The sequence below is a fragment of the Artibeus jamaicensis genome, unplaced genomic scaffold, assembly GCF_021234435.1.
Source record: "Artibeus jamaicensis isolate MK-2021 breed Jamaican fruit bat unplaced genomic scaffold, CSHL_Jam_final contig_354, whole genome shotgun sequence".
NCBI classification, from domain to species: Eukaryota; Metazoa; Chordata; class Mammalia; order Chiroptera; family Phyllostomidae; genus Artibeus; species Artibeus jamaicensis.
In genome coordinates this window covers 27,295,303-27,315,210 of record NW_026521803.1, presented here as the reverse complement: position 1 = coordinate 27,315,210, position 19,908 = coordinate 27,295,303, and the positions used below count along the sequence as shown (strand labels likewise).

Here is a 19,908-nt window from a genome sequence, read left to right as displayed (position 1 = left end):
GTGAGCACTCTTCGTTGTGTATTGCAACACAGTCCTGAGTAGGGAGGAGGGAACGTGTGTGTGGAACCCCTTTGTGCGTGGACTTCTACACCACTGGAAGGCTTAGCAGCTACACCTGTGACTCGGGGACCCCCCACCCAGCTCCAGTGCCTTGGGACTCTGTTCTTCCTGTGAGCTCCTGTACTCACAGGAGTGTTTGCATGGTCCCTTCCTAAGGACAGGTCCACCTGCCCTGGTTACAGCTCTCATTCTGAGATCCCTATCTCTCAGGATGGGCTTTAGAATGACAGATTGCTGGGGTACGAATGACAGAGTTTCTTAGACAACAGTACCCTGCAATCAAGTTACAGTCAAGCCGTAATGCACTGTATGAATTTCCAGGGCTGCCATAACAAATTACCACAGGCAGGAGATAAACTGTCTTGTAGTTCTGGGGCCCAGAAGTCCCAAATCAAGATGTTTGCAAGGTCCTCCTCCCGTGAAGGCTTGAGGAGAGAATCTGTTCCATGTCTTTCAGGTTCTAGTGTTGCTGGCAATACTTGGTGTTCTGTGGTTTGCAGCTGCTAAGTCCAATCTCTTCTGTCCTCATATGGCATTATTCTCCTGTGTCTTCATACCCTCTTCTTACATGGATACCAGTCATACTGGATTAAGGGTCTATCATACTTCAGTGTAAGCACAACTAATTACATCTGCAGCAACCCAGCTTTTAAATAAAGTTATATTCTGAGATCCTGGGAGGTCAGACTTTGACATTTTTTTGCAGGGGCAGGAGGATAGGGTTCAATTCATAATGCATACCCAATCGAATGGGCTGGAAGCTGAGACCTACCATGAATTTCTGGTCAGCCCTGAGAAGGACTTACAAGCCTCTCTTCTGTTCCCCTTAGGGCATCAATTGAAGAGAAATATGGCAAAGATCTGCTCAGCCTCTCTAGGAAGAAACCATGCGGACAGTCTGAGATCAAGTAGGTGCCATGTTTCTTCCCAGTTTCCAGGTTGGCTCACGCTGCCAGGAGCCCCGTCACTTCAGCAGACAGAGCTGGCTGGCAGGGCGCCGTGTCTTCGATGAAAACAATTTTTAATTGTTTTTTTTTCTTATTTCCAGTTGTGAAAAAGATGGAAAAATAGAAAGAAGGTTAAAATGAACTATGATGCTAACAACCCATTATTAATATTTTCTAAGTTTTCTTTGAAGTCCCTTTCTATGTATACTTCCCCATAGGTGGGATTACACTACATATAATTTTAAACTAGAAATTTAGTAGAGAGGCTTATGTACACACATGCATACACCTGTATACACCTGTGTACATGTACATAGTTTGTGAGCTGCAAGGGACTGTCTTTGCACTGTTTTATCGTTGTCACCACCAGGCTGGGATTTCTGTACAACTGTTTATTCTTCCATCATTCCTGGCTTTGTGGGCAGTCAGTCACACAGGAGCCTACACTTAGAAAGGCTTCGTAATTGGCTTAATGCTCTTTGCTGTCACCCTGGTGAAATTCTAAATAATTTATAAGTGAGGAGTCCTATATTTCATTTTGCAGTGGGCCTCCCAAATTATGTAGCGGGTCCTACACATATGGAAATTTCTAGATTTCTTCTCCAAAACAAGTATGTTGGTGGGGGTGGAGGTGTTTGGGAGAACTAGCTCCGACTGAAAGACCGAACATTGCAGGCAGGCTTCTGCAGAACCAGTTCCACTGCACACTGACCTGCCCGCTGCTGTGGCTGTGCTGTAGGCAGCTGCAGGGAGGTCTGGGTACCCTCAGAGGTCTGACGGGGCAGGCAGGATGGTGTCTTTCCTCTTCTCTTTTCCAGCTTCTAAAACACATGTACCTACACACTCCCAGCCTTCAGAGTAATGAAAGGTGATGAAAACGCTGGGAGACAGTTAAAATATTAATAGTTTACGTAAGCCTAAAAATGTGTTATCCTCAGATGCAGGACATTAGTACAAGGACAGTTTGTGTTTTTGACCTATTGATTGTATTTTATTTTTGATGTTGTAAATAAAAAATTTAAAAACACTGAAAAGTAAAAAGATGACCATAAGGAACCCATCACCTAGATTTCATAATTATCTACCTTTGCCATGTTTTCTTAATATAATTTTGAGACTTTAAATTTAAACCTGGAATCAGCTATTTCTCAAAGTATGCTTAGTTCCTTTTAGTGATTAATCCATCATGTTTAGATATGAAACTTCAAGTTCATTGTCACAGAGGTATCCCTGTTTACAGGTCCTTTCAGGGGACAGATTTGAAAAGCATGAGTTCATACTGATATTTCCAATTCTAATTTCACTTTACAGGGTTTTACTTAACTTTCTTAATTTTATATTTATTTCCACTTAAATGAAAAATCTTCGTTCTGACAATATTAGTGTAGTTATTTGCTTTATTCAACAATACATATCAAAAAATTTCAAAATAATATCAATATTGCTATGAACAATAAAACTTGCTAGTAAAGTTTAACATTTCTTTGCAGTCCCTTCTGCCCATTGGCTGTACTTCACTAAGATACTGTACTATAATGTCACTTACAATATTTATTTTCTCTGTGTGATTATGTAACCAATTTCATAGTCGTCAAATTTGTTTGTTTTAAATTTTAGGAATTCTTTCCTTTTTCCTGTTTGCTTTAGTTCTATTTTTGAATATGTAAAACATTTACATCTCCACAGGTCAAAACTGCGGAGACTTGGATAAGTTAGTTGCACGGTTGTTTCAGCGGGGTTTAGATTAGTTCAAGGGTGCATTTGTTTCCATATGATGACTTTCCTAGTTCACTGTGTTCCTTGAAAAACTGTATCATAAGATGGGTAAAGTGTATTGAGAATGTGCAGTAATGTTTTTCTGCTGGGTGTGTTTGTAGTCATTGGAAATGTCTGTGCATATAAGTTCTTTGGCTTCTCCATTTCCTATACTATTCTTAACATCTTCCTGTCTATTTTGTACCTGCCAATTTGTACTTCTTAATCCCTGAACCTTTTCCCCCATTCTCCCTACTCCCCATCCCCACTGATAACCCTGTAGGTGAACTCCATATCTATGATTCTGTTCCTGTTCTAGTTGTTTGCTTAGTTTGTTTTTGTTTTTCAGATTCAGTTGTTGATAGTTGTGAGTTTGTTGTCATTTTATTGTTCATAGTTTTGATCTTCTTTTTCTTAAATAAGTTCCTTTAACATTTTATATAATAAGGGCTTGGTGATGATGAACTCCTTTAATTTTATCTTGTCCGGGAGGCGCTTTATCTGCTCTTCCATTCTAGATGAAAGCTTTACCGGATAATCTTGGATGTAGGTCCTTGCCTTTCTTTGAATACTTCTTTCCAGCCCCTTCTTGCCTATAAGGTTTCTTTTGAGAAATCAGCTGATGGTCTAATGGGAACTGCTTTGTAGGTAACTCTCCTTTTCTCTTGCTGCTTTTAAGATTTTCTCTTTATCTTTAACCTTTGGCATTTTAATTACGATGTCTTGGTGTGTGGTTCTCTTTGGGTCCAGCTTGTTTGGGACTCTCTGTGCTTTCTAGACTTGTATGTGTATTTCCTTCACCAAATTAGAGCAGTTTTCTGTCATTATTTTTTCAAGTAAGTTTTTAACTTCTTGGTCTTCCTCTTCTTCTGGCATCCCTGTGATTCAGATGTTGGCACTTTTGGAGATGTCCCAGAGTCTTCTTATTCTCTCCTCTTTTTTAAAAAAATTCTTATTTCTTCATTCTGTTCTCATTGATTGTTTATTTCTTCTTTATGTTCCAAATCATTGATTTTGATTTTGGCTTCCTTCCCTTCACTGTTGGTTCCCTGTGGATTTTTCTTTATTTCTCTTAGCGTAACTTTCATTTCTTCCCTTATGCTTTTGCCACACTCAGTGAGTTCTCTGAGTATCTTTATCACTAGTGTTTTGAACTCTGCATCTGATAGGTTGGCTATCTCCATTTCACTTAGTTACTTTTCTGGAGTTTTGTTCTATCTTTTCATTTGGGCCACGTTTCTTTGTCTCCTCAATTTGGCAGCCTCCCTGTGTTTGTTTCTGTGCATTAGGTAGAGCTGCTTTGATTCCCAGTCTTAGCATACCTAAGTTGTATGGGGCAGAGCTTTAGGTATTCACCAGTGTAGGGCAACCCGTTTCCCTGCTTTGTGGCTTTGTGTGTGGGGGCAGGGTCAGAGAGGACTCAATGCCACTACCTGGCTGCAGGAGGTTTGCTCAGCACTTGCCCTGTAAAATAACCTTTCTTCACATGAGGATTAAAATGCAAAACAATGGTAATACCCGAAACTTTCAATTTGGGAAAGGAGTGCCTGTCCTCCTAGGGGGAGTGCAGGCAGGCTGTTTCTCTTGGGAGGGGAAGCTAAAAGGGTGTGAGGGTAGATTCCATGACTCTTGATAAAGCAAGACTTGCAGCTGCGTCTACTGCCAGATCCATCTATGTTCCTCACTAATTCCTGTAGTAAGTCTGCTCATCAGCGATGCTCATTCATCCTTCCTGATGATTGGTGCACTTGTTTCGATATGATGACTTTCCTAGTTCACTGTGTTCCTTGAAAAACTGTATCATAAGATGGGTAAAGTGTATTGAGAATGTGCAGTAATGTTTTTCTGCTGGGTGTGTTTGTAGTCATTGGAAATGTCTGTGCAAGAAAAGGAGGGAGAAATAAGAACCCTTTGTTTTGGGATAAATGAGCAGAGTGGGAAAAGTGGGGTAACCAGAAGAGGCCTGCTGGAAAATACAAGGGTTTTTACTTTGCAAAATAGTAGAACTCACCACAGACATATGCATATGTAGAAAATGGACCATGGCCCTCTGCTGTGTGGCTAGGGGATTGTGAATTCATGACGTCCCATTTCTACTTCAGTGGCTGGAGTAGCCTAGGGAGCTCTGTTTCCATGAAGGCAGCAGTGAGCCATAAAATTCCCAGGGCCAAGTCACCTCAGAAGGAGTTTTTTGTGAGGCAGGGTGGAGGAGAACTGAAACCATGGCCAATGGGGCGTGTACAGAGGAAGAGCCCTGGGCTGGAAGAGAGAGGAAGGGGGAGACTGAATGAAGGTTTGAGTCATGGCCATACCCGCAGAAATTGTGAGATAAACGTGTATTGTTTTCAGCTGCTGAACTTGTTGTTGTTTGTTATTCAGCAGTAAGACACTAAAACAGTATGTGTCATATCTGTCTGCTCCATTGCATTCTGAGGCCTGTCCAGTACCACTGAATCACCAACACCTAACACAATGCCTGGCCCACAGCTTATGCTTGATAAGGGTGTGATGATTGATGAATGGATGGAAAAGGAGGTGATTGGGGCCCAAGTTTGTGGAAAATTAAGCATAAAAAATTTCGGCGTCTTGCTCTACCCAGGTGGACAGAGAAAAATTTGGGATGTGTATAAGGGATTGAAAGTGCAAGAAAGAGGAAACTGGATTGAAGTAGTCTGGGTCTTTTGCTGTCTTCTCAAGCTCAGGGGCAAAGATGAGTCTATAGGCTCTAAGTTACAGGCCAAGAGAAGCATGCAGTGGCATTCTAGTAAGACTTTACAATTTCCAGAACTTGAAATTATGTACGTACTTGTTTTTCAGTACCCTGAAGCAGGCCCTGGAAGTCTTCAAGCAGAGTAAGTGATTTGTGATTCTTTAAAAATGTATTTGTTATCCTTGGCAAGCTCTGTGCCTATCTTCAAAGGTGGGTTTTCATAGGAACAGCAATCTCTCATTGGGTGAAAAAAAATAAAAGCAACTCCAAAGGTGAGAAGGGGCTCTGCAGAGATGAAGGGAGCTGGAGAGCCCTCCACGTCTGCCTGTCGGGATGTGTGTTTGGCCTCCTCACAGCAGCGGTTCTCACACTCACTTGACGTTCAGGATGAGGCCCCAGCACTTTGGTCTTCAAGGGGCCCCGTCCAGTTCTAATATTCCTCAAGCCTGTTTTTCAGAACCTCCCTTTAAAGTTTTCTGTTCTTCAGAGTACCCGATGCTTCCAAACTAAGGATTTCACCAACATGTAGTATGTGCTCGAAGTGCTTCTGTAGGCGATGGGGTGGTTCTAGACCTTTGTCATGGTTAGCTAAGTAAACATCCATCTCAGCCTTTCCATAGAAGGCGTTCTCTTCCCTCTTTAACTCATCAGTGAATACGTTCCTCAAGATATGGACAGTATCTTTTCATTTTCTTATATGCACACAAGGCCAACTGTGCTGTGGCCCAATGGGACCATATGGGATCCATATGGGACTTCAGCATAGGCTGGGTCTCATATGAATATATATATTCACAGGCAGAGTGTGGCTTCCAGACCACACTCCACCTCCTGGGCGAGGTGGGAAGGGGAGGGTAAGAAGTGGAGGAGACCATGGTGTAGCCCAACCTCCCTGTTTTACAAACAGGAAACTCCAGAGCTGCCATTTTAAAAGGAGAAAGAAATATGTGTTTTTATGTAAAAATCTCCTGATTATTAGAGTTGGCAAGTAATTCAACTTTTCAAAAGAACACTGTTTGGCCAAGAACACTGTTTTTAGAGAAAGGGAGGGAGAAAAGAGAGAGAGAGAAACATCAATGTGTGGTTGCCTCTTGTGTGCCCCAAACTGGGGACCTGGTTCAGGTCTAACTGGGAATCCAACCGGCAAGCCTTTGGTTAGCAGGCCAGTGCTCAATCTACCAAGCCACACCAGCCAGGGGTCCTAATATTTGGTGTTACTTTACTTGTTGTCTGTTTTTCTAACAAGTTGTTTTATTGTATTTAAAATGTATTAAAAATTCAAATGAGATAACTAACGGGGAAGGAGATAGTAAATACCAGAGTTTTCATGTGTAGGTCTTATTTATTGTTTCTGTTTTCATTCTTTTTGCAGAAGTAGAAAGTGTAGCCCAATGTCACATTCAGCTTGCACAGACCCTAAGAGAAGAGGCCAGGAAGATAGAAGAATTCAGGGAAAGGCAAAAGCTACAACGGAAAAAGGTTGGGTTTGCATGTGTGTTACGATGCTGCCTTTCTGATGGTGGGGTACTCCAGGCTTGCTTGCACAATAAACCCCTTGGCTTGGTTCCCACCCAGGCTCTTCTTTGGACCTTGGAGATCATTTACTGGAGAACCATGTGGACACTCGTGGTTCTGTGCCCACTTGTACCCCAGGCCAGTTCTTTTTAAATTTTTGATGAACTCAGGGGTCCAGCCTGCTTTCCTCCTCTGTTCACATCTGTGACCACTACTGAAACTCTGACTGGGAAGGGGAACCCCTCTTTCTTCAGTAGAGTCCAGCAAGCCGAGCCGGAGGGCTCCCAGACCACACTCCACCTCCCGGGCGAGGTGGGAAGGGGAGGGTAAGAAGTGGAGGAGACTCACATTCTCCTCCGAGACCATGGTGTTCTCCTCCGAGAACAGTGTGGGTGTGGGCGTCTTTCTCTCACCGAGTGTAGGGCACGGCCAGAGGGACTGATATGAGAGGAATCACGATAAGGTGTGATGAGCCCTAAATGGTAGGGGAGGTCACGGTGCCACCGGAACACACAGCGGGGACGCCTAACCTCCCTGTTTTACAAACAGGAAACCTGAGGCCCTGGGAAATCCAAGTTCTTTTTGTCTTTAAAGCCGGCATGTATAAGCTTTTCTTCATTGATGGGACTAACTGTGGCCAACTGCATGGAAGGAGATGGGCATGAGCAAGTTAGTAAAGCTGCGAACATTTGGGAAGTTATAAAGATCAAGGGTTACTGAGACTAGACCAGCTGCTATTTGACTGCCTTCTATTTTGTTCTTAAAAGACTTGTATATTCAGGTTGGCCTGACAGCCAAGTAGGGCCCTCTCAGATTTTCTTTCTTTTTAATATCTGGTCTCCGAGGCTGGAACCTAGCTTCTCATGGGGACAAGCTCTCTCGAGTCTGGCATACAAAGATGTCCATTCAGGTCTCCACAGACAGCTCTGCATGGACTTTTTGGAAACCTTTGTTCATTCTGTCCGGACCATGGTCATTGTCTGCAGTGTGCATTAAGGTTGATGCTACCCAAACCTCAATCTCAGCAGCTTAGCCTGTGGTTCTATATCAGTCTGTCCCAGCTTCCTTGGTGGCCACTTGACATTTGGAGTGGGTGGCAGCATCTTAAGAACCAGTTGTCATTTCCTGAGAAGCTCTTACAGCTGCACCCCTTACTAGGAAGGAAGGTCGGAAACTAACATTTAAGGAACACCATATCAAGCACTTTCCTGCAAATTCAAGCTTCATGTTTCAGGTCTGAGGGCTCCATCTGGCCCAAAGTAGTTTTCAGAGCAGAAGTAGCGCATGTATTACACCCACCTACAGGATGGTCAGATGTTTAGGGCTGACATTGCCCGCCCTGCCCACCTCTTCAGAGGAATTACAAATTTTGAGAAGCTTGCCTTAGACCAGCAAGGTCTGTACACAAGATTTCCATTAAAAGGACGGGAGAGGTCTTTCCTCACATCTTCGAGTGCCTGGGTAACCCTGGTCATTTCAAAGAGAGTTTTGTTAGTTTTGCAAGGCTTCTGAAACTTCCCCTCGTAACTAGTTACAAAGAACACATTTTCGTAGCCAGGGGACCATGTTCTGAATTCTGTTAGGCAACAGGGCAGCCTGCACTCGACCCGGCGCTGGCATCCGAGTTCCCTACACACCCTAGCAGTGCCCCGGCCACAGCAGGAAAACGCCTTCTCAGCTTCCTGGGAGAAGTCCGAAGTTTACAAATACATTTGTAACTACTCCTGTCACAGTGAACTCTGGGTTGCACCACTTTTGAGTATAGGCACTTAAAAAAAATTCAAACTTCAAGGGAAAATATGTCAGTGCTAACTTCTCATTTCCATTGGTCAAACCTTGAACACTTTGGTCTTTCACTTCTTGGAAACTAGGCCATTTCCACTTATCAAGAAAAGCCATCAGTTGGTTTCTGTTTTTAAACAGGGGCAGGGAAGTGCATGTACAATGGCTGGACAGATGTTTTGGGTCCTGAAACACACAGTAAATGCTCGCTGAGGGTGGTGAACAGTGTGGGTGTGGGCGTCTTTCTCTCACCGAGTGTAGGGCACGGCCAGAGGGACTGATATGAGAGGAATCACGATAAGGTGTGATGAGCCCTAAATGGTAGGGGAGGTCACGGTGCCACCGGAACACACAGCAGGGACGCCCGACCTAATTTTGGGGGCTGGGGAGGCCTCCTGGAGGAAGTGAACTTGAAGCAAAAACCAACAGAGTGGAAGGCAATACAGGTGAGGGTGGTCAGAGATGAGGCTGTCACTCCTGGCGGTTGGCAGGTAGGGTAGGGTCTTCTCGGGAGTCTTGATATTTCAGGACAGTGAGGTTGCTTCCCCAACCCAGTACATCCAAAGCTCCACAGAGACAGCAGGTGGTCAGATACTCTCTCCTCTGGTCCCCACGTGGTTTTGCCAGGTCAGCTAAGATTGGAATGATCGTGGCAGAGCCTCATTCTGCCTGTGAAGAGAGCATCCTCCGAAGCAAGGAACCTCTGTGGTTACGGAGAGTGACACTTCCAGTTTTCAGAATACAGTCCGAGTGGGGTAACAGACAAACAGGTCACTAAGCAGCTGTTTATGTGGTGAGGGGAAGGTCATTGGCATCATTTAGTGTCTCTTCTTCCTTCTTTCCTCCCTCTTCCTCCTCCCCACCCTAGAGCAGGGATGATTGCATTTTTGCTCTACTTCCTGTTATCAGTAATAAAACAATCAAATTGCACTGGATTTGGTCTGAGCGGAAAGTCCGAGTCCCAAAAGAAGCACTTTCCCAAGGAGACCTGAAGGAGAACCCTTGACTTCCTGGGGCCTCCACGAGTGGGGTCACCCTACAAGTGAACCTTGGACATGAGGACACTTAAATCAAGGTGGTATAGCAGACAGAGCAGGTCTTGGTGTCACTAAGTGGCCTTGAGTGTGACCTCTTGGGCTCCAGGGGTCCTATGAGTCAGGTGAGAGAGTAGGATTGCTCTCTAGGGTCCTGCTGATGCACAAATGCCGGGAGTCCTTGAAGGCAGATAGAGGAACCACATCAGGTGAAAAGGTCTGGCTCACAGAACTTTGTGGCCATGGGAGAGGTGCTGCAGCAGGTGTCACGTAGACCTCAGGGACAGGGAGGCCTGGCTTGGGCCATAAACTAGAAAATAGCTGCAGCTCCCACACGGGAAGCACATGGTGGCATGTATCTTCGGACTAAGGAGGCCCATGGTGTAGACCACCAGTGCTAACTGATTTGCTGCACGGAGGCTGGGAAACTCAGGAACCATTATTAAATAAATTGAACTAGCTCCTCCTCTTGGCAGAGGCCCATCCAGGGGCCTGTGGACCACACAGCTCCCAGCCTGCAAGGGCAAGGATCTGCCCATGAGTCCTTCTGTGTGGGGATCATGTGGGGGCCCGGTCTGTTCTCTTGGTTTATTGTATCCTCACCATGAGTGGGGTGCATGACTACTCCCGATCCGCCCACCTCTTTCAATGGGGCTGAAAAATGATGCCTCCGTTCTCTGAGGGCCTTCTGGGTCTCCCCCAAGGGAATTTCTTGTATTCTGCAAAGTTCATATTTAAAGGGAGACCATCCCAAATATTCTATCCAGATATCTTGAAAATCTTTGTGTATAATAATAACAGACAGAAACTTAGTTTTCTAGAAGAGAAACCACATTTGAGTTTCATTTTCAATACTATTTTGCGTTATATTATTTTGTATAAAAGCAAGGTCATAGCTCGTTTTCAATGATTACATCTCTTGGTCTTCTGTGCACCCATTTGTTTTTATAGAGCCACCATAAGGAAATGGTAGTTCAGGGCCATAATTAGGAACTAGGGTACAAGCATCAGATTTCTGGGTTCCAATCTCAACTCTACTACTTGCTGCATGTTACCTTTGGTAAATTAATCCACTCCAGTTTATCATCAGGAAAATGGGAATAAGAGTATAAGGTTATTGTGATGCACGAAAACTGCTTAGCACATAACAATGTTTGATAAAGGGGAGCTACTATTATGTCTGAGGTACATTTTTATTATTGGCCACATAATTTTGACTAGCAAGTGTATTCAGGGCACAGCCACAACAAAGAAATCGCTCCCAAGCAAACTCAACAGAGTAGCTTGCCTTTCCCGGGTTCGGTGGAGTGAAGAGTCAGGTGGAGAACAGCTGCTTGTAGCTGTCCTACACACATTTCTGCCCCTCGTCCTGCCCGGGCGTCTTGCTGGTTCCGAGTGTGATACTGATGGATGCTGCAGAAGTGAATGTTTCTAAGTCTCTAATTTCACTGTGCTGACACAAGCTTATAGTAAAAAGACCCCCTTTAAAATATAAGTGGCATTTGAACAAAAGTTTGAATTGTCCCTTTTGACACTGAAGTTCCTGCAGATTCCAGATTTGCTGAAGAGACTGACTATTCTGTGGTGATCAGTGATCCTCAGTGACGGCTGCCCAAGTTCAAAGATGGACTCCACCATTAACCAGCTGTAGGACCTTGGGGAAATTGGTCAGCCTCTTTGCTACAGTTTCTGCATTTGTGAAATGGGAATGAGCAATAGTATATCTACCTTCTGGGTTGTGTGAGGACTCAGTGAGATAATCCATCTTGAACCTTTGCCCTCAAGATAAGATAGTATTAGTGATCATTTCTGTTTTTATTATTAATAGTGCTTGTGTTCTCTTCACAGACAGAGGTTGTAATGGATGCTGTCCATAAACAAAAGAGCTTACAATTCAAGAAAACCATGGATGTGAGTTTCACTTTATTGCCCTTTTCTGAAATCCTGTGTTGTGTTTGAGCATATCCCTACTCAAATAACATTTCTATGGTATTTACTACTGCAGTGATTTTTTTTTTAATGAGTTGACTTTCCTTCTTTTTAAAGCCTCGGAGATATTGAGGATGAAACTAGATAGTGCTAACACAATGATATTATCTTTGTGGTAACCTGGAAAAGTATAGCAAGTTAATTTAAATATTTCAAGCCAAGACACAAAATTGTACATACCATATCATACCATTTATCTTGTTGGATTTGAGTTTGCTCCCTGTGACTATTCTGAATCTTGACTTCTTAACCCATTTTATTGAGTGACTCCTTTCTGTTTTAAGATATTTGCTAATTGTAAAAGCCTTTTTTACTTTAAGTAACTTATTTTTAAAAATCCGTCCTTAACAGGATAGAGCTAAGACAGCTTGCTGGGGACCTCACACTTGCTTTTCATGGATCTGTTAACTTTGGATACAGTGAATTCTGTTATTGCAACATCGATGGCTCCATCTTTGCCCAGAAGTAGCATCATGATATTCTATGACTATGATGTAATATTTTTTAACTTGGTCAAAAAAGAAAAAAATCACCAATGTTAATGCCTATATGCAGTCTGTTCTCTGCCATTTTTTCCTTTGATGCAAATCACCTCAAAAGCAGTTGATAAATAGGGAATGATGTCAGTTTAATGTAGAAATTGTGTTGATCGATACGTGATTGTTCTCAGACCTTTTATGTTTTGAACAACCTTGGTCAAACTTTCTCTCAATTAAAGAGAAGGCCTTATTCAGATATAATTTAAAGACTATTTTCTTGCTATACATTTGGAGCTATATGTGTTATAATTTTGCTTCAGCTGTCAAAAATAATTTAGAAAACTCAAGAGAAGGAAAAAACTATTTTATTTACCCATTCTTTGCTTAGTGTGTTTTTTTCCTTCTGATGTTCTAAGTTTTCTTCTGTTATAATTTTTTTGTAACTCCCTTTAGCTGTTTGTCAAGATAGGTCTACTAGTGACAAATACACTTAGTCTTCCTCCATCTGAAGATATCTTGATTTCACTTTCATTCTTAAAGGATATTTTCACTGGCTATAGGATTGTGTTGACAGTTCCTTTCTTTTAGTACTTGAAAAACGTTGTACCGCTTCTTCATGATCTCCTGAATAACTGAGTAAAAATGACACCATAAAATAAAAAAAATTCACTGTCGATCAAATTGATTTTTTCTTTTCTTTTTAGTTTTTACATGTTCATCCATGTGTTTTATTATTGGTTTGTTTGGGTTTCTCTTGTTTGGAATTTGAATAAGCTTCTTAAATCCATCTTTCGCCAAATTTGGAAAGAAATTTTGAAAATTAGTTCTTTGAGAACTTTTTTAGCCCACCCTCTTTCTCTCCTGGGATTCTAAGGATGTGAGTGTTTGACCTTTTTTAAAATAGTGCCAAAGGTCCTTGTGTCTCTGTTCATTTTTTTCTACCTATTTTCTCTTTCTTGTTCAGATTAGGTAATTTATATTGTTCTGTCTTTCAGCTCACCACTTCTTTCTTGTGTCTCTTCTGTTTTCTTCTTAAGCCCATCCATTGAGTTTTAAAATTTTCAATTATGAGCCCTGGCTGGTATGGCTCAACAGATTGAGCAACAGCCTTCAAACCGAAAGGTTGCTGTGTTCGGTTCCCAGTCAGGGCACAGGCCTGGGTTGTGGGCAGTGTCCCCAGTTGGGGGCATGTGAGGGGCAACCAACTGATGTTTCTCTTTCTCTCATTCTCCCTCCCTTCCCCTAGCTCTAAAAATAAATAAACAAAATCCAAACAAATTTCAGTTCTTACATTTTTCAGTTGTAAAATTTCTATTTGGTTCTACATAGCTTCTATTTCTTTCCTGATATTTTCCATTTCTTTACAAGACACTATATTTTTATTTGTTTCAACTGTGTTTGTAATTGCCCACTGAGTGTTTTTATGATGGCTGCTTTAAAATATGTCAGATAATTCTAACATCTCTGTTCTCTCGAGTTTGGCATCTATTGATGGCCTTTTTCATCCACTTTGAGGTCTTCTTGGCTGTTGGTATGATGAGTGATATTCCACTGATTTTGGAAATTTAGGTAGTGTTAGAAGATTGTGGGTCTTTTTTAAGCCTTCTGTTTTAGCTTGCTTCCTTTGACACCACTGCATCAGGGGGAGGTGACGCGCTGCCTTGTTGTTGCTGCCTGGGGGTAAAACTCTAGGTACCCACAGGATAGGTGTGGCCTTGTTACCACTTGGAGGTGGTTAAAGTCCTGACTCTCCACTGGACCTCCTCTGACACCACCCCAGCAGGGAGGGGTGCACCTCATTATTGCCAGGTCGGGGGGAAGTCCAGGTTCCCTACCTAGTTTCCACTGGCATTGCATGTGAGGCTTTGATCACTTCTAGTGGGAATGAAAGTCCCAGTTCCCTATTTGGTCCTCTCTGACACCACCTGGATGTGGGAGTTGGGCACTTCCTTATAGTTTGGTGAGGGTGGAGGTCTAGACTCCCCACTTGGCCTTTGCTGGTTGTGTGGAGGTGGGGCCACAGATTTTTTTTTTAATGTGGTGTTTGGCTGCAGTAGAATTAGTTCTTCTTAAGGGATTCTGTCCTGCTAGGCTGCTTATTTTCTGGTCTTTTGGGTAGAGAGAGCAAAGTTTTGTTGGGACTTTTTTTTTGGTCAATATCTATTGGCATTTCTTGGTTGCTTCCTTCTTTGGCTCAGTCTGTGATATATGAGGCTGAAGAAAAACACAGGTTACTCACTTGTGGGTTGCTCTTGTGAGACCAAGGTCATTAGCCAGTCTGTCTTTCCCAGGATCTTACATAACCTTTTAAAGAAAGTATTTTGTGATATTTTCAGAGCCATAAATATGATCATAGCACATTAATCTTATGCTAAGAATGTAAGACTCTATTTTTAAGAAATCAACAAAGTTATGAACTTGTTCACTAATAATGAAGATTGTAAATGATTTAGGGGCCAAAAAATGGAAAGATTAATTTTGTAACCTTTAAAAATATGTTTATGAGCACTATGTAGTGACAGAGAAAAAATGCTTAATATGTCATATTAAAAAATAATGCAGATAGAGAAGAATTGATCACTAACAACATTAACATTGAAGACTTCTCTAGAACGAAGGAAAAAATGCGTCATCCTATACACAGCTTTAAGACAGATGACTAGTGAAAAATTATTTGTGACTTATACAGCCAATTAGTATTTCTGTTCTAGACTGAGCTCTTAAAAACCAACTAAAATAAAAAATGCTCCAGTGGAAAAGTAGGTAAGACATGCTGTAGAGAGGACATACCACCTTAGCAGGAATGAAATAAATAAAAATAAAACAAAATATGCCAACATTCTCACCTCTTGCATTAGAAAGGTTAAAAAAGATTATCTAAACTTGGCGTTGGTGAGCAGACACTTTTGGTAGGAGTATAAACTTGAGCAGCTATTTCAGAGGGAGGGCTGATATGTACGTACTGTTTTACCAAACAGTTATACTTCTAAGAATTTGACTTGAATGGATAAATTCACGCTACCCAAAACAAAATCAGAATATTTTTATGTCATAAAATGGAAAGTAAGATAAATGTCAACCACAGAGTGGGTAAAAAAAAATTACGCTGTGTGTTTATTTACAACTATTACCAGTGTTCAGCAATAGAGCCCCGTGCTGGATACAGAGGTGTGTCCATAACATACTGTTGCAAAATAAAATAATTATTGCATGCATATTTTAGGTACTTGCAATAATTAAATGTTACAAACTTTTATTTCCATGTGTGTGTAGCATAGAGAGAGAGTTGTAAGGTTGTTCACTGAAAGGTTAACCCCAACTGAATTGCAAGGGATGCTGAGAAATTTAGGGAAACATGTGAAGTATTTAATGAGCACAAACCAGCTCTGCGAGAGTCTTCAATCTTTTGGGGGTTTTTTTTGTTTGTATTTTTTACTTCTTCGCTAACTGAGTCACATCTTTGCTTTGTTTACACAAGCTAAAACTTTGCTTCAGTAGCTGAAACAGAAAATTAATTGGTTAACTACCAGAGTTTTGTGAACTGTTTCCATACTACTGGCCTGCCTTTATTATTTTTAAAAATATTTTATTTATTTTTAGAGAGGGGGAAAGGAAGGGAGAAAGACTGGGAGAGAAACATCAACATGAGAGGGAAACATCAATCAGTTGCCTCTCATATGCACCCCGTCTGGGGACTGAACCCTAAACCCAGGCATGTGCCCTGATCGGGAATCAAACCAGCAACCCTTTGCTTTGTGGGACAACGTCCAACCAAGTTACACCAGTTAGGGCTACTAGCCTACTTTTAAATGAGCTAAAACTGAATAATTTATATCAAAAAGGAACATGACTATTCTTAAGCAACAGATATGATGGATGCCACTGTCCGATGTGCAATGGTGAGGCACATTCGAATATTGAAGTATAATTATAATTACCATGACCAAGCAATTGCACCTACGTTCTGAGGATTATGAATGTTGGATTACATATTTCATAGTTATGTAGGTCATCTGAAATGCTGTCTTTTGCTCTGGTCAGTTTTTAAAGCCCATGTAATACTTTGCTGAATAGGACTTATCATTTCCTTGATCAGGCTGCCACTTCATACATACTTTGGGAAAGGGCTCTAGAGATCCACCAAAGATAGATAAGAAAGAGCATCTGTCTTCTGAGTGGCCACATTCTAGTGGTGATCACAGCCCTGTGGTGCAGGGCGCCCTGTCTTTCAGGGGACTTGGCAGGCTGGGTGGCTGCTTTTCAGGGCTGTGTTCTGCTCACCTAATTTTGTTCTCTTTTGGCTCATGACAACCAAGGCAAAGAAGAACTATGAGCAGAAATGCCGAGACAAAGATGATGCAGAGCAGGCTGTCCACCGCAGTGCCAACCTGGTCAACCCGAAGCAACAAGAAAAGGTACCCGGGAGCGCTGATCAGCTGAAACATCTGAGCTTTGCTCTATGAAGCTAACACCAATTAATAATCTTAATTTAAAATGGACCTGCACCCTAAGCTTCTGGCAAGGAAGCTTCTATCTTCCTTTAAGCTATTGGAATCCTCTGAGCCAGAAAGACCCTTGTCACGTTTTGAGGGTAGTGGAAGAGCTAGGGAAAAGAGGCCGTGGGGGAGGCAATGGGGTGATAAGTTGGGAAAGGGTCTGGGTTTTGTTTTTTTTTTCATCTTTCTTCAAACTCATGTATTTTTTGGAGCCAGGCTACCTCCTGCTTGGGTGTATTATAAATTTAATTTTATAAAATCTGGACATAAGATTGCCAGCAACTGGAAGGCAGAGATATGCCTTTAGGATGACCTAGGGCAAGATGCTTGGTGGATAGTTTTCAGTCAAGGTAAGATTAGAAGGCGAGGTGAATGATTTACTCACGAGAGAAACATAAGACTTTCGCTAGCCCTAGCCTCTTCACAGTCATTGTTCTTAGGTGTGTTTTGCCTATAGAATCCTGGCCCAGCATTACTGAGCCCCCATTCTCTTTTGTCCTTGCAGCTCTTTGTGAAACTGGCATCTGCGAAGACGGCACTAGAGGACTCTGGTGAGGGATGGGGGAATGTTGCGGTGGGGTTTACATTATCCTAAATCTGCTCGAAAAAGGTAGCTTGGTACACCCTACGATGTAGACTATAAGGATGTACAACAGGATTTCAGGAAGGAGAAACAGGGAGGAAGCAAGGAAGGGAGGGAGGGAAGGGGAACAGCAAGGAGGCAAATGAGGCAGCAGTTTCTGGCCACTGCCGGCTTAGTTTGGCTGCCTCATGTGTGTAGAATGGCGATGGTAGAGCCAGGTGGCAGCTGCTTTGTAATCAGGGGCTCACTCTTTTTTTGGAACATTTATTTTAAAAGTTTGTTTCAGCCCGGATTAACTCTTATCTGCTTTGAAACAAACAGCCAAGTTGCAAAGCCTTGTCACCATTGAAATCTAAGATCCAAACCAGGTGTTTGCAAAGGCTTTTAACTCCCAGAGTATCCTGCAAAAAAATAAACCTCTCTCGACCATGGTCACTTAGGACGTCTCTAAGTCCCAAGCTAAAGTAACTTGGTGCCCTTCAAGGCTCAAGGTAGTTCTCTGACTCTCTCCTCGGATAATTTTCCTGGAAAGGGGTGGAAGTTGTTGAGGTTGAATTAGACGAAGAACATCTTGGCCAGGGTTCCTCGTCTGCTTTCACTTCTCCTTTCTTGGATCATTTCCTGCTAATTGCTTGGTTCGGTTCTTATTTCACGAAGGTATTATGAAGGTGAGAGATGTAATTATGGCCTTGCAACATTCAGGGCTCACGGAGCCTTGTGAACTCACTGCGAGTTTCATTTGCCACCTGGGATGAGCCTGAGGGGTGGGTCTGCGGCCCTCCTGCCCCATTTCTGAATCCAAGCCCCTCCCCACTATTGCAGACAAGACCTATATGATGCAGATCAACACATTGGATAAGGTCCGAGAAGAGTGGCAGAGTGAGCACGTCAAGGCCTGTGAGGTAACCAGACCTGGGAGCTGCTGAGCGGGAGCGGTCCTCCTTGGTTTTCCCAGATCCTCGTTTTCTGTTTCCTCCCTGTCCTGACCCTGCTGCGTAACTCTGTTCGAGGTTCACCTGTAATGTTCCGTTAGTGCAGGCAGGACACAGATGAATCCGTTAATGGTTAATTAAGTAATTACCTTCAGAGGGCTCCCCTGCTTTTGGTATGCAATAAGGAAAATGCAGACAGCAGGTGAGCAGGTTTAGAATATTTTATCCCCCAATACCTTTGATTTTACCATTGTCCCCCTTCATTTTCAGTACATTATATCATTTACAATTTCCTGGGAACTTCCTCAATTTTCTGTCACCCTCTCTACATATTTTTTTTTATCAGTGATTCTCAAAGTGACGTCCCAAGACCTGTAGCCTTAGCGTCACATGGGAACTTGGCAGAGACTCATATTCTCAGACCAACCCCAGAGAGTCAGAAACTCTGGGAGTGGGCCCAGTAACTTCCGTGTGATTCCAATGTGCCTTCGAACACAAGAACTACTGGCCTACTCACATGCCTTCCCTTCTTTTCTCCTGATACAGTACAAAAGGGGCTGCTCCTGTCCTATCAAGATCTTCTCCGCCCACCTGGCCTCAGGGTCCCACGCAGCTGCCTGTCCCCCATTGCTGTGTGCACAGCAGCTCCCTTTACTGGGGAGTTCTTCCATTATCATGTGCACAAACTTGGCTCATTCCTGGCATTAACACCCAGCAGTTATTGCTTCCCATCTGCTACCCACTCCTCTCTTTTCAGCCAGGCTTCTTGAAGGAGCCGTCTGCACATCCTCCTTGCTCCTGCCTGCCCCAGCCTGCTGTGTGTGGGGCTTGCTCCCCTGCCCCTGCTCCCTCAGAGGAAGCAGTGATCCCCTGAGTGTGAAGTCCAGTGGACTGTTGCAGTTTCTAATCTTATTTGGCCTGTCTTTACCATCTGATACTGCGGGTCGCTGTCTCCCTCCTAAAACACTCTTTTTGCTTTACTTCCTTGTCTCCACGCTCTCATGGAAATGCCTGGAGGAAAGCCATTTTTATAAGGTTTAAGAACATGTAAAAATATGATATACATCTTCTGGGTACATACATATTATAAAAACCTGCACGGGAGTGATAACATTTAGGATCATGGTTCTCTCTGGGGAAGGAGGAAGGTGACAGAGATCGGGAAAAGCACACAGGAGCTTTAACAGAATCAGAAGGGGACATGGGAAAAATCTTTGACAAAGCTGGGTGGGGGGTACATGGGAATTCAGTACACTATTCTCTCTACTCTTATGTATGTTTGGAATTTTACATTATAAAAAGTTTTAAGATGTAATATGGTTGTATTCAACACTTTTAAAAATGCATTCATATATAACATTCACTGTTGAATAGCATAGCATCTACTTTATAGAATAGCTTGATTTTCCAAAAGTTGATATTTGTTTATATTAAAAAATGATAGTTTAGGTGGTAACTTAAAAAACTTTTAATTAAGACAAATTTCAAACATATACAAAGATTAGAAGACAAGCACAAAGACCCCCCTGTACACATCAACTAGCATCCATGGTTATGACCATCTTCCCAGTCGAATTCATTCATTGCTGTGTGTGGGGCGGGGAGCAAAGTTTTGAATCGGAGGCT

General features: G+C 42.6%; 1 protein-coding gene across 1 annotated transcript in view; it reads left to right on the top strand.

The window, feature by feature from the left end:
* Positions 1-19,908, top strand: part of PSTPIP2 (proline-serine-threonine phosphatase interacting protein 2) — a 60,333-nt gene that overhangs the window by 32,696 nt on the left and 7,729 nt on the right. Inside the window, exons 3-9 of the mRNA XM_037165122.2 lie at positions 891-968; positions 5,580-5,614; positions 6,845-6,951; positions 11,652-11,714; positions 16,588-16,686; positions 17,273-17,318; positions 18,173-18,252. Coding sequence (XP_037021017.1) covers positions 891-968; positions 5,580-5,614; positions 6,845-6,951; positions 11,652-11,714; positions 16,588-16,686; positions 17,273-17,318; positions 18,173-18,252 — 508 coding nt within the window. The remainder of the gene's footprint in view (positions 1-890; positions 969-5,579; positions 5,615-6,844; positions 6,952-11,651; positions 11,715-16,587; positions 16,687-17,272; positions 17,319-18,172; positions 18,253-19,908) is intronic.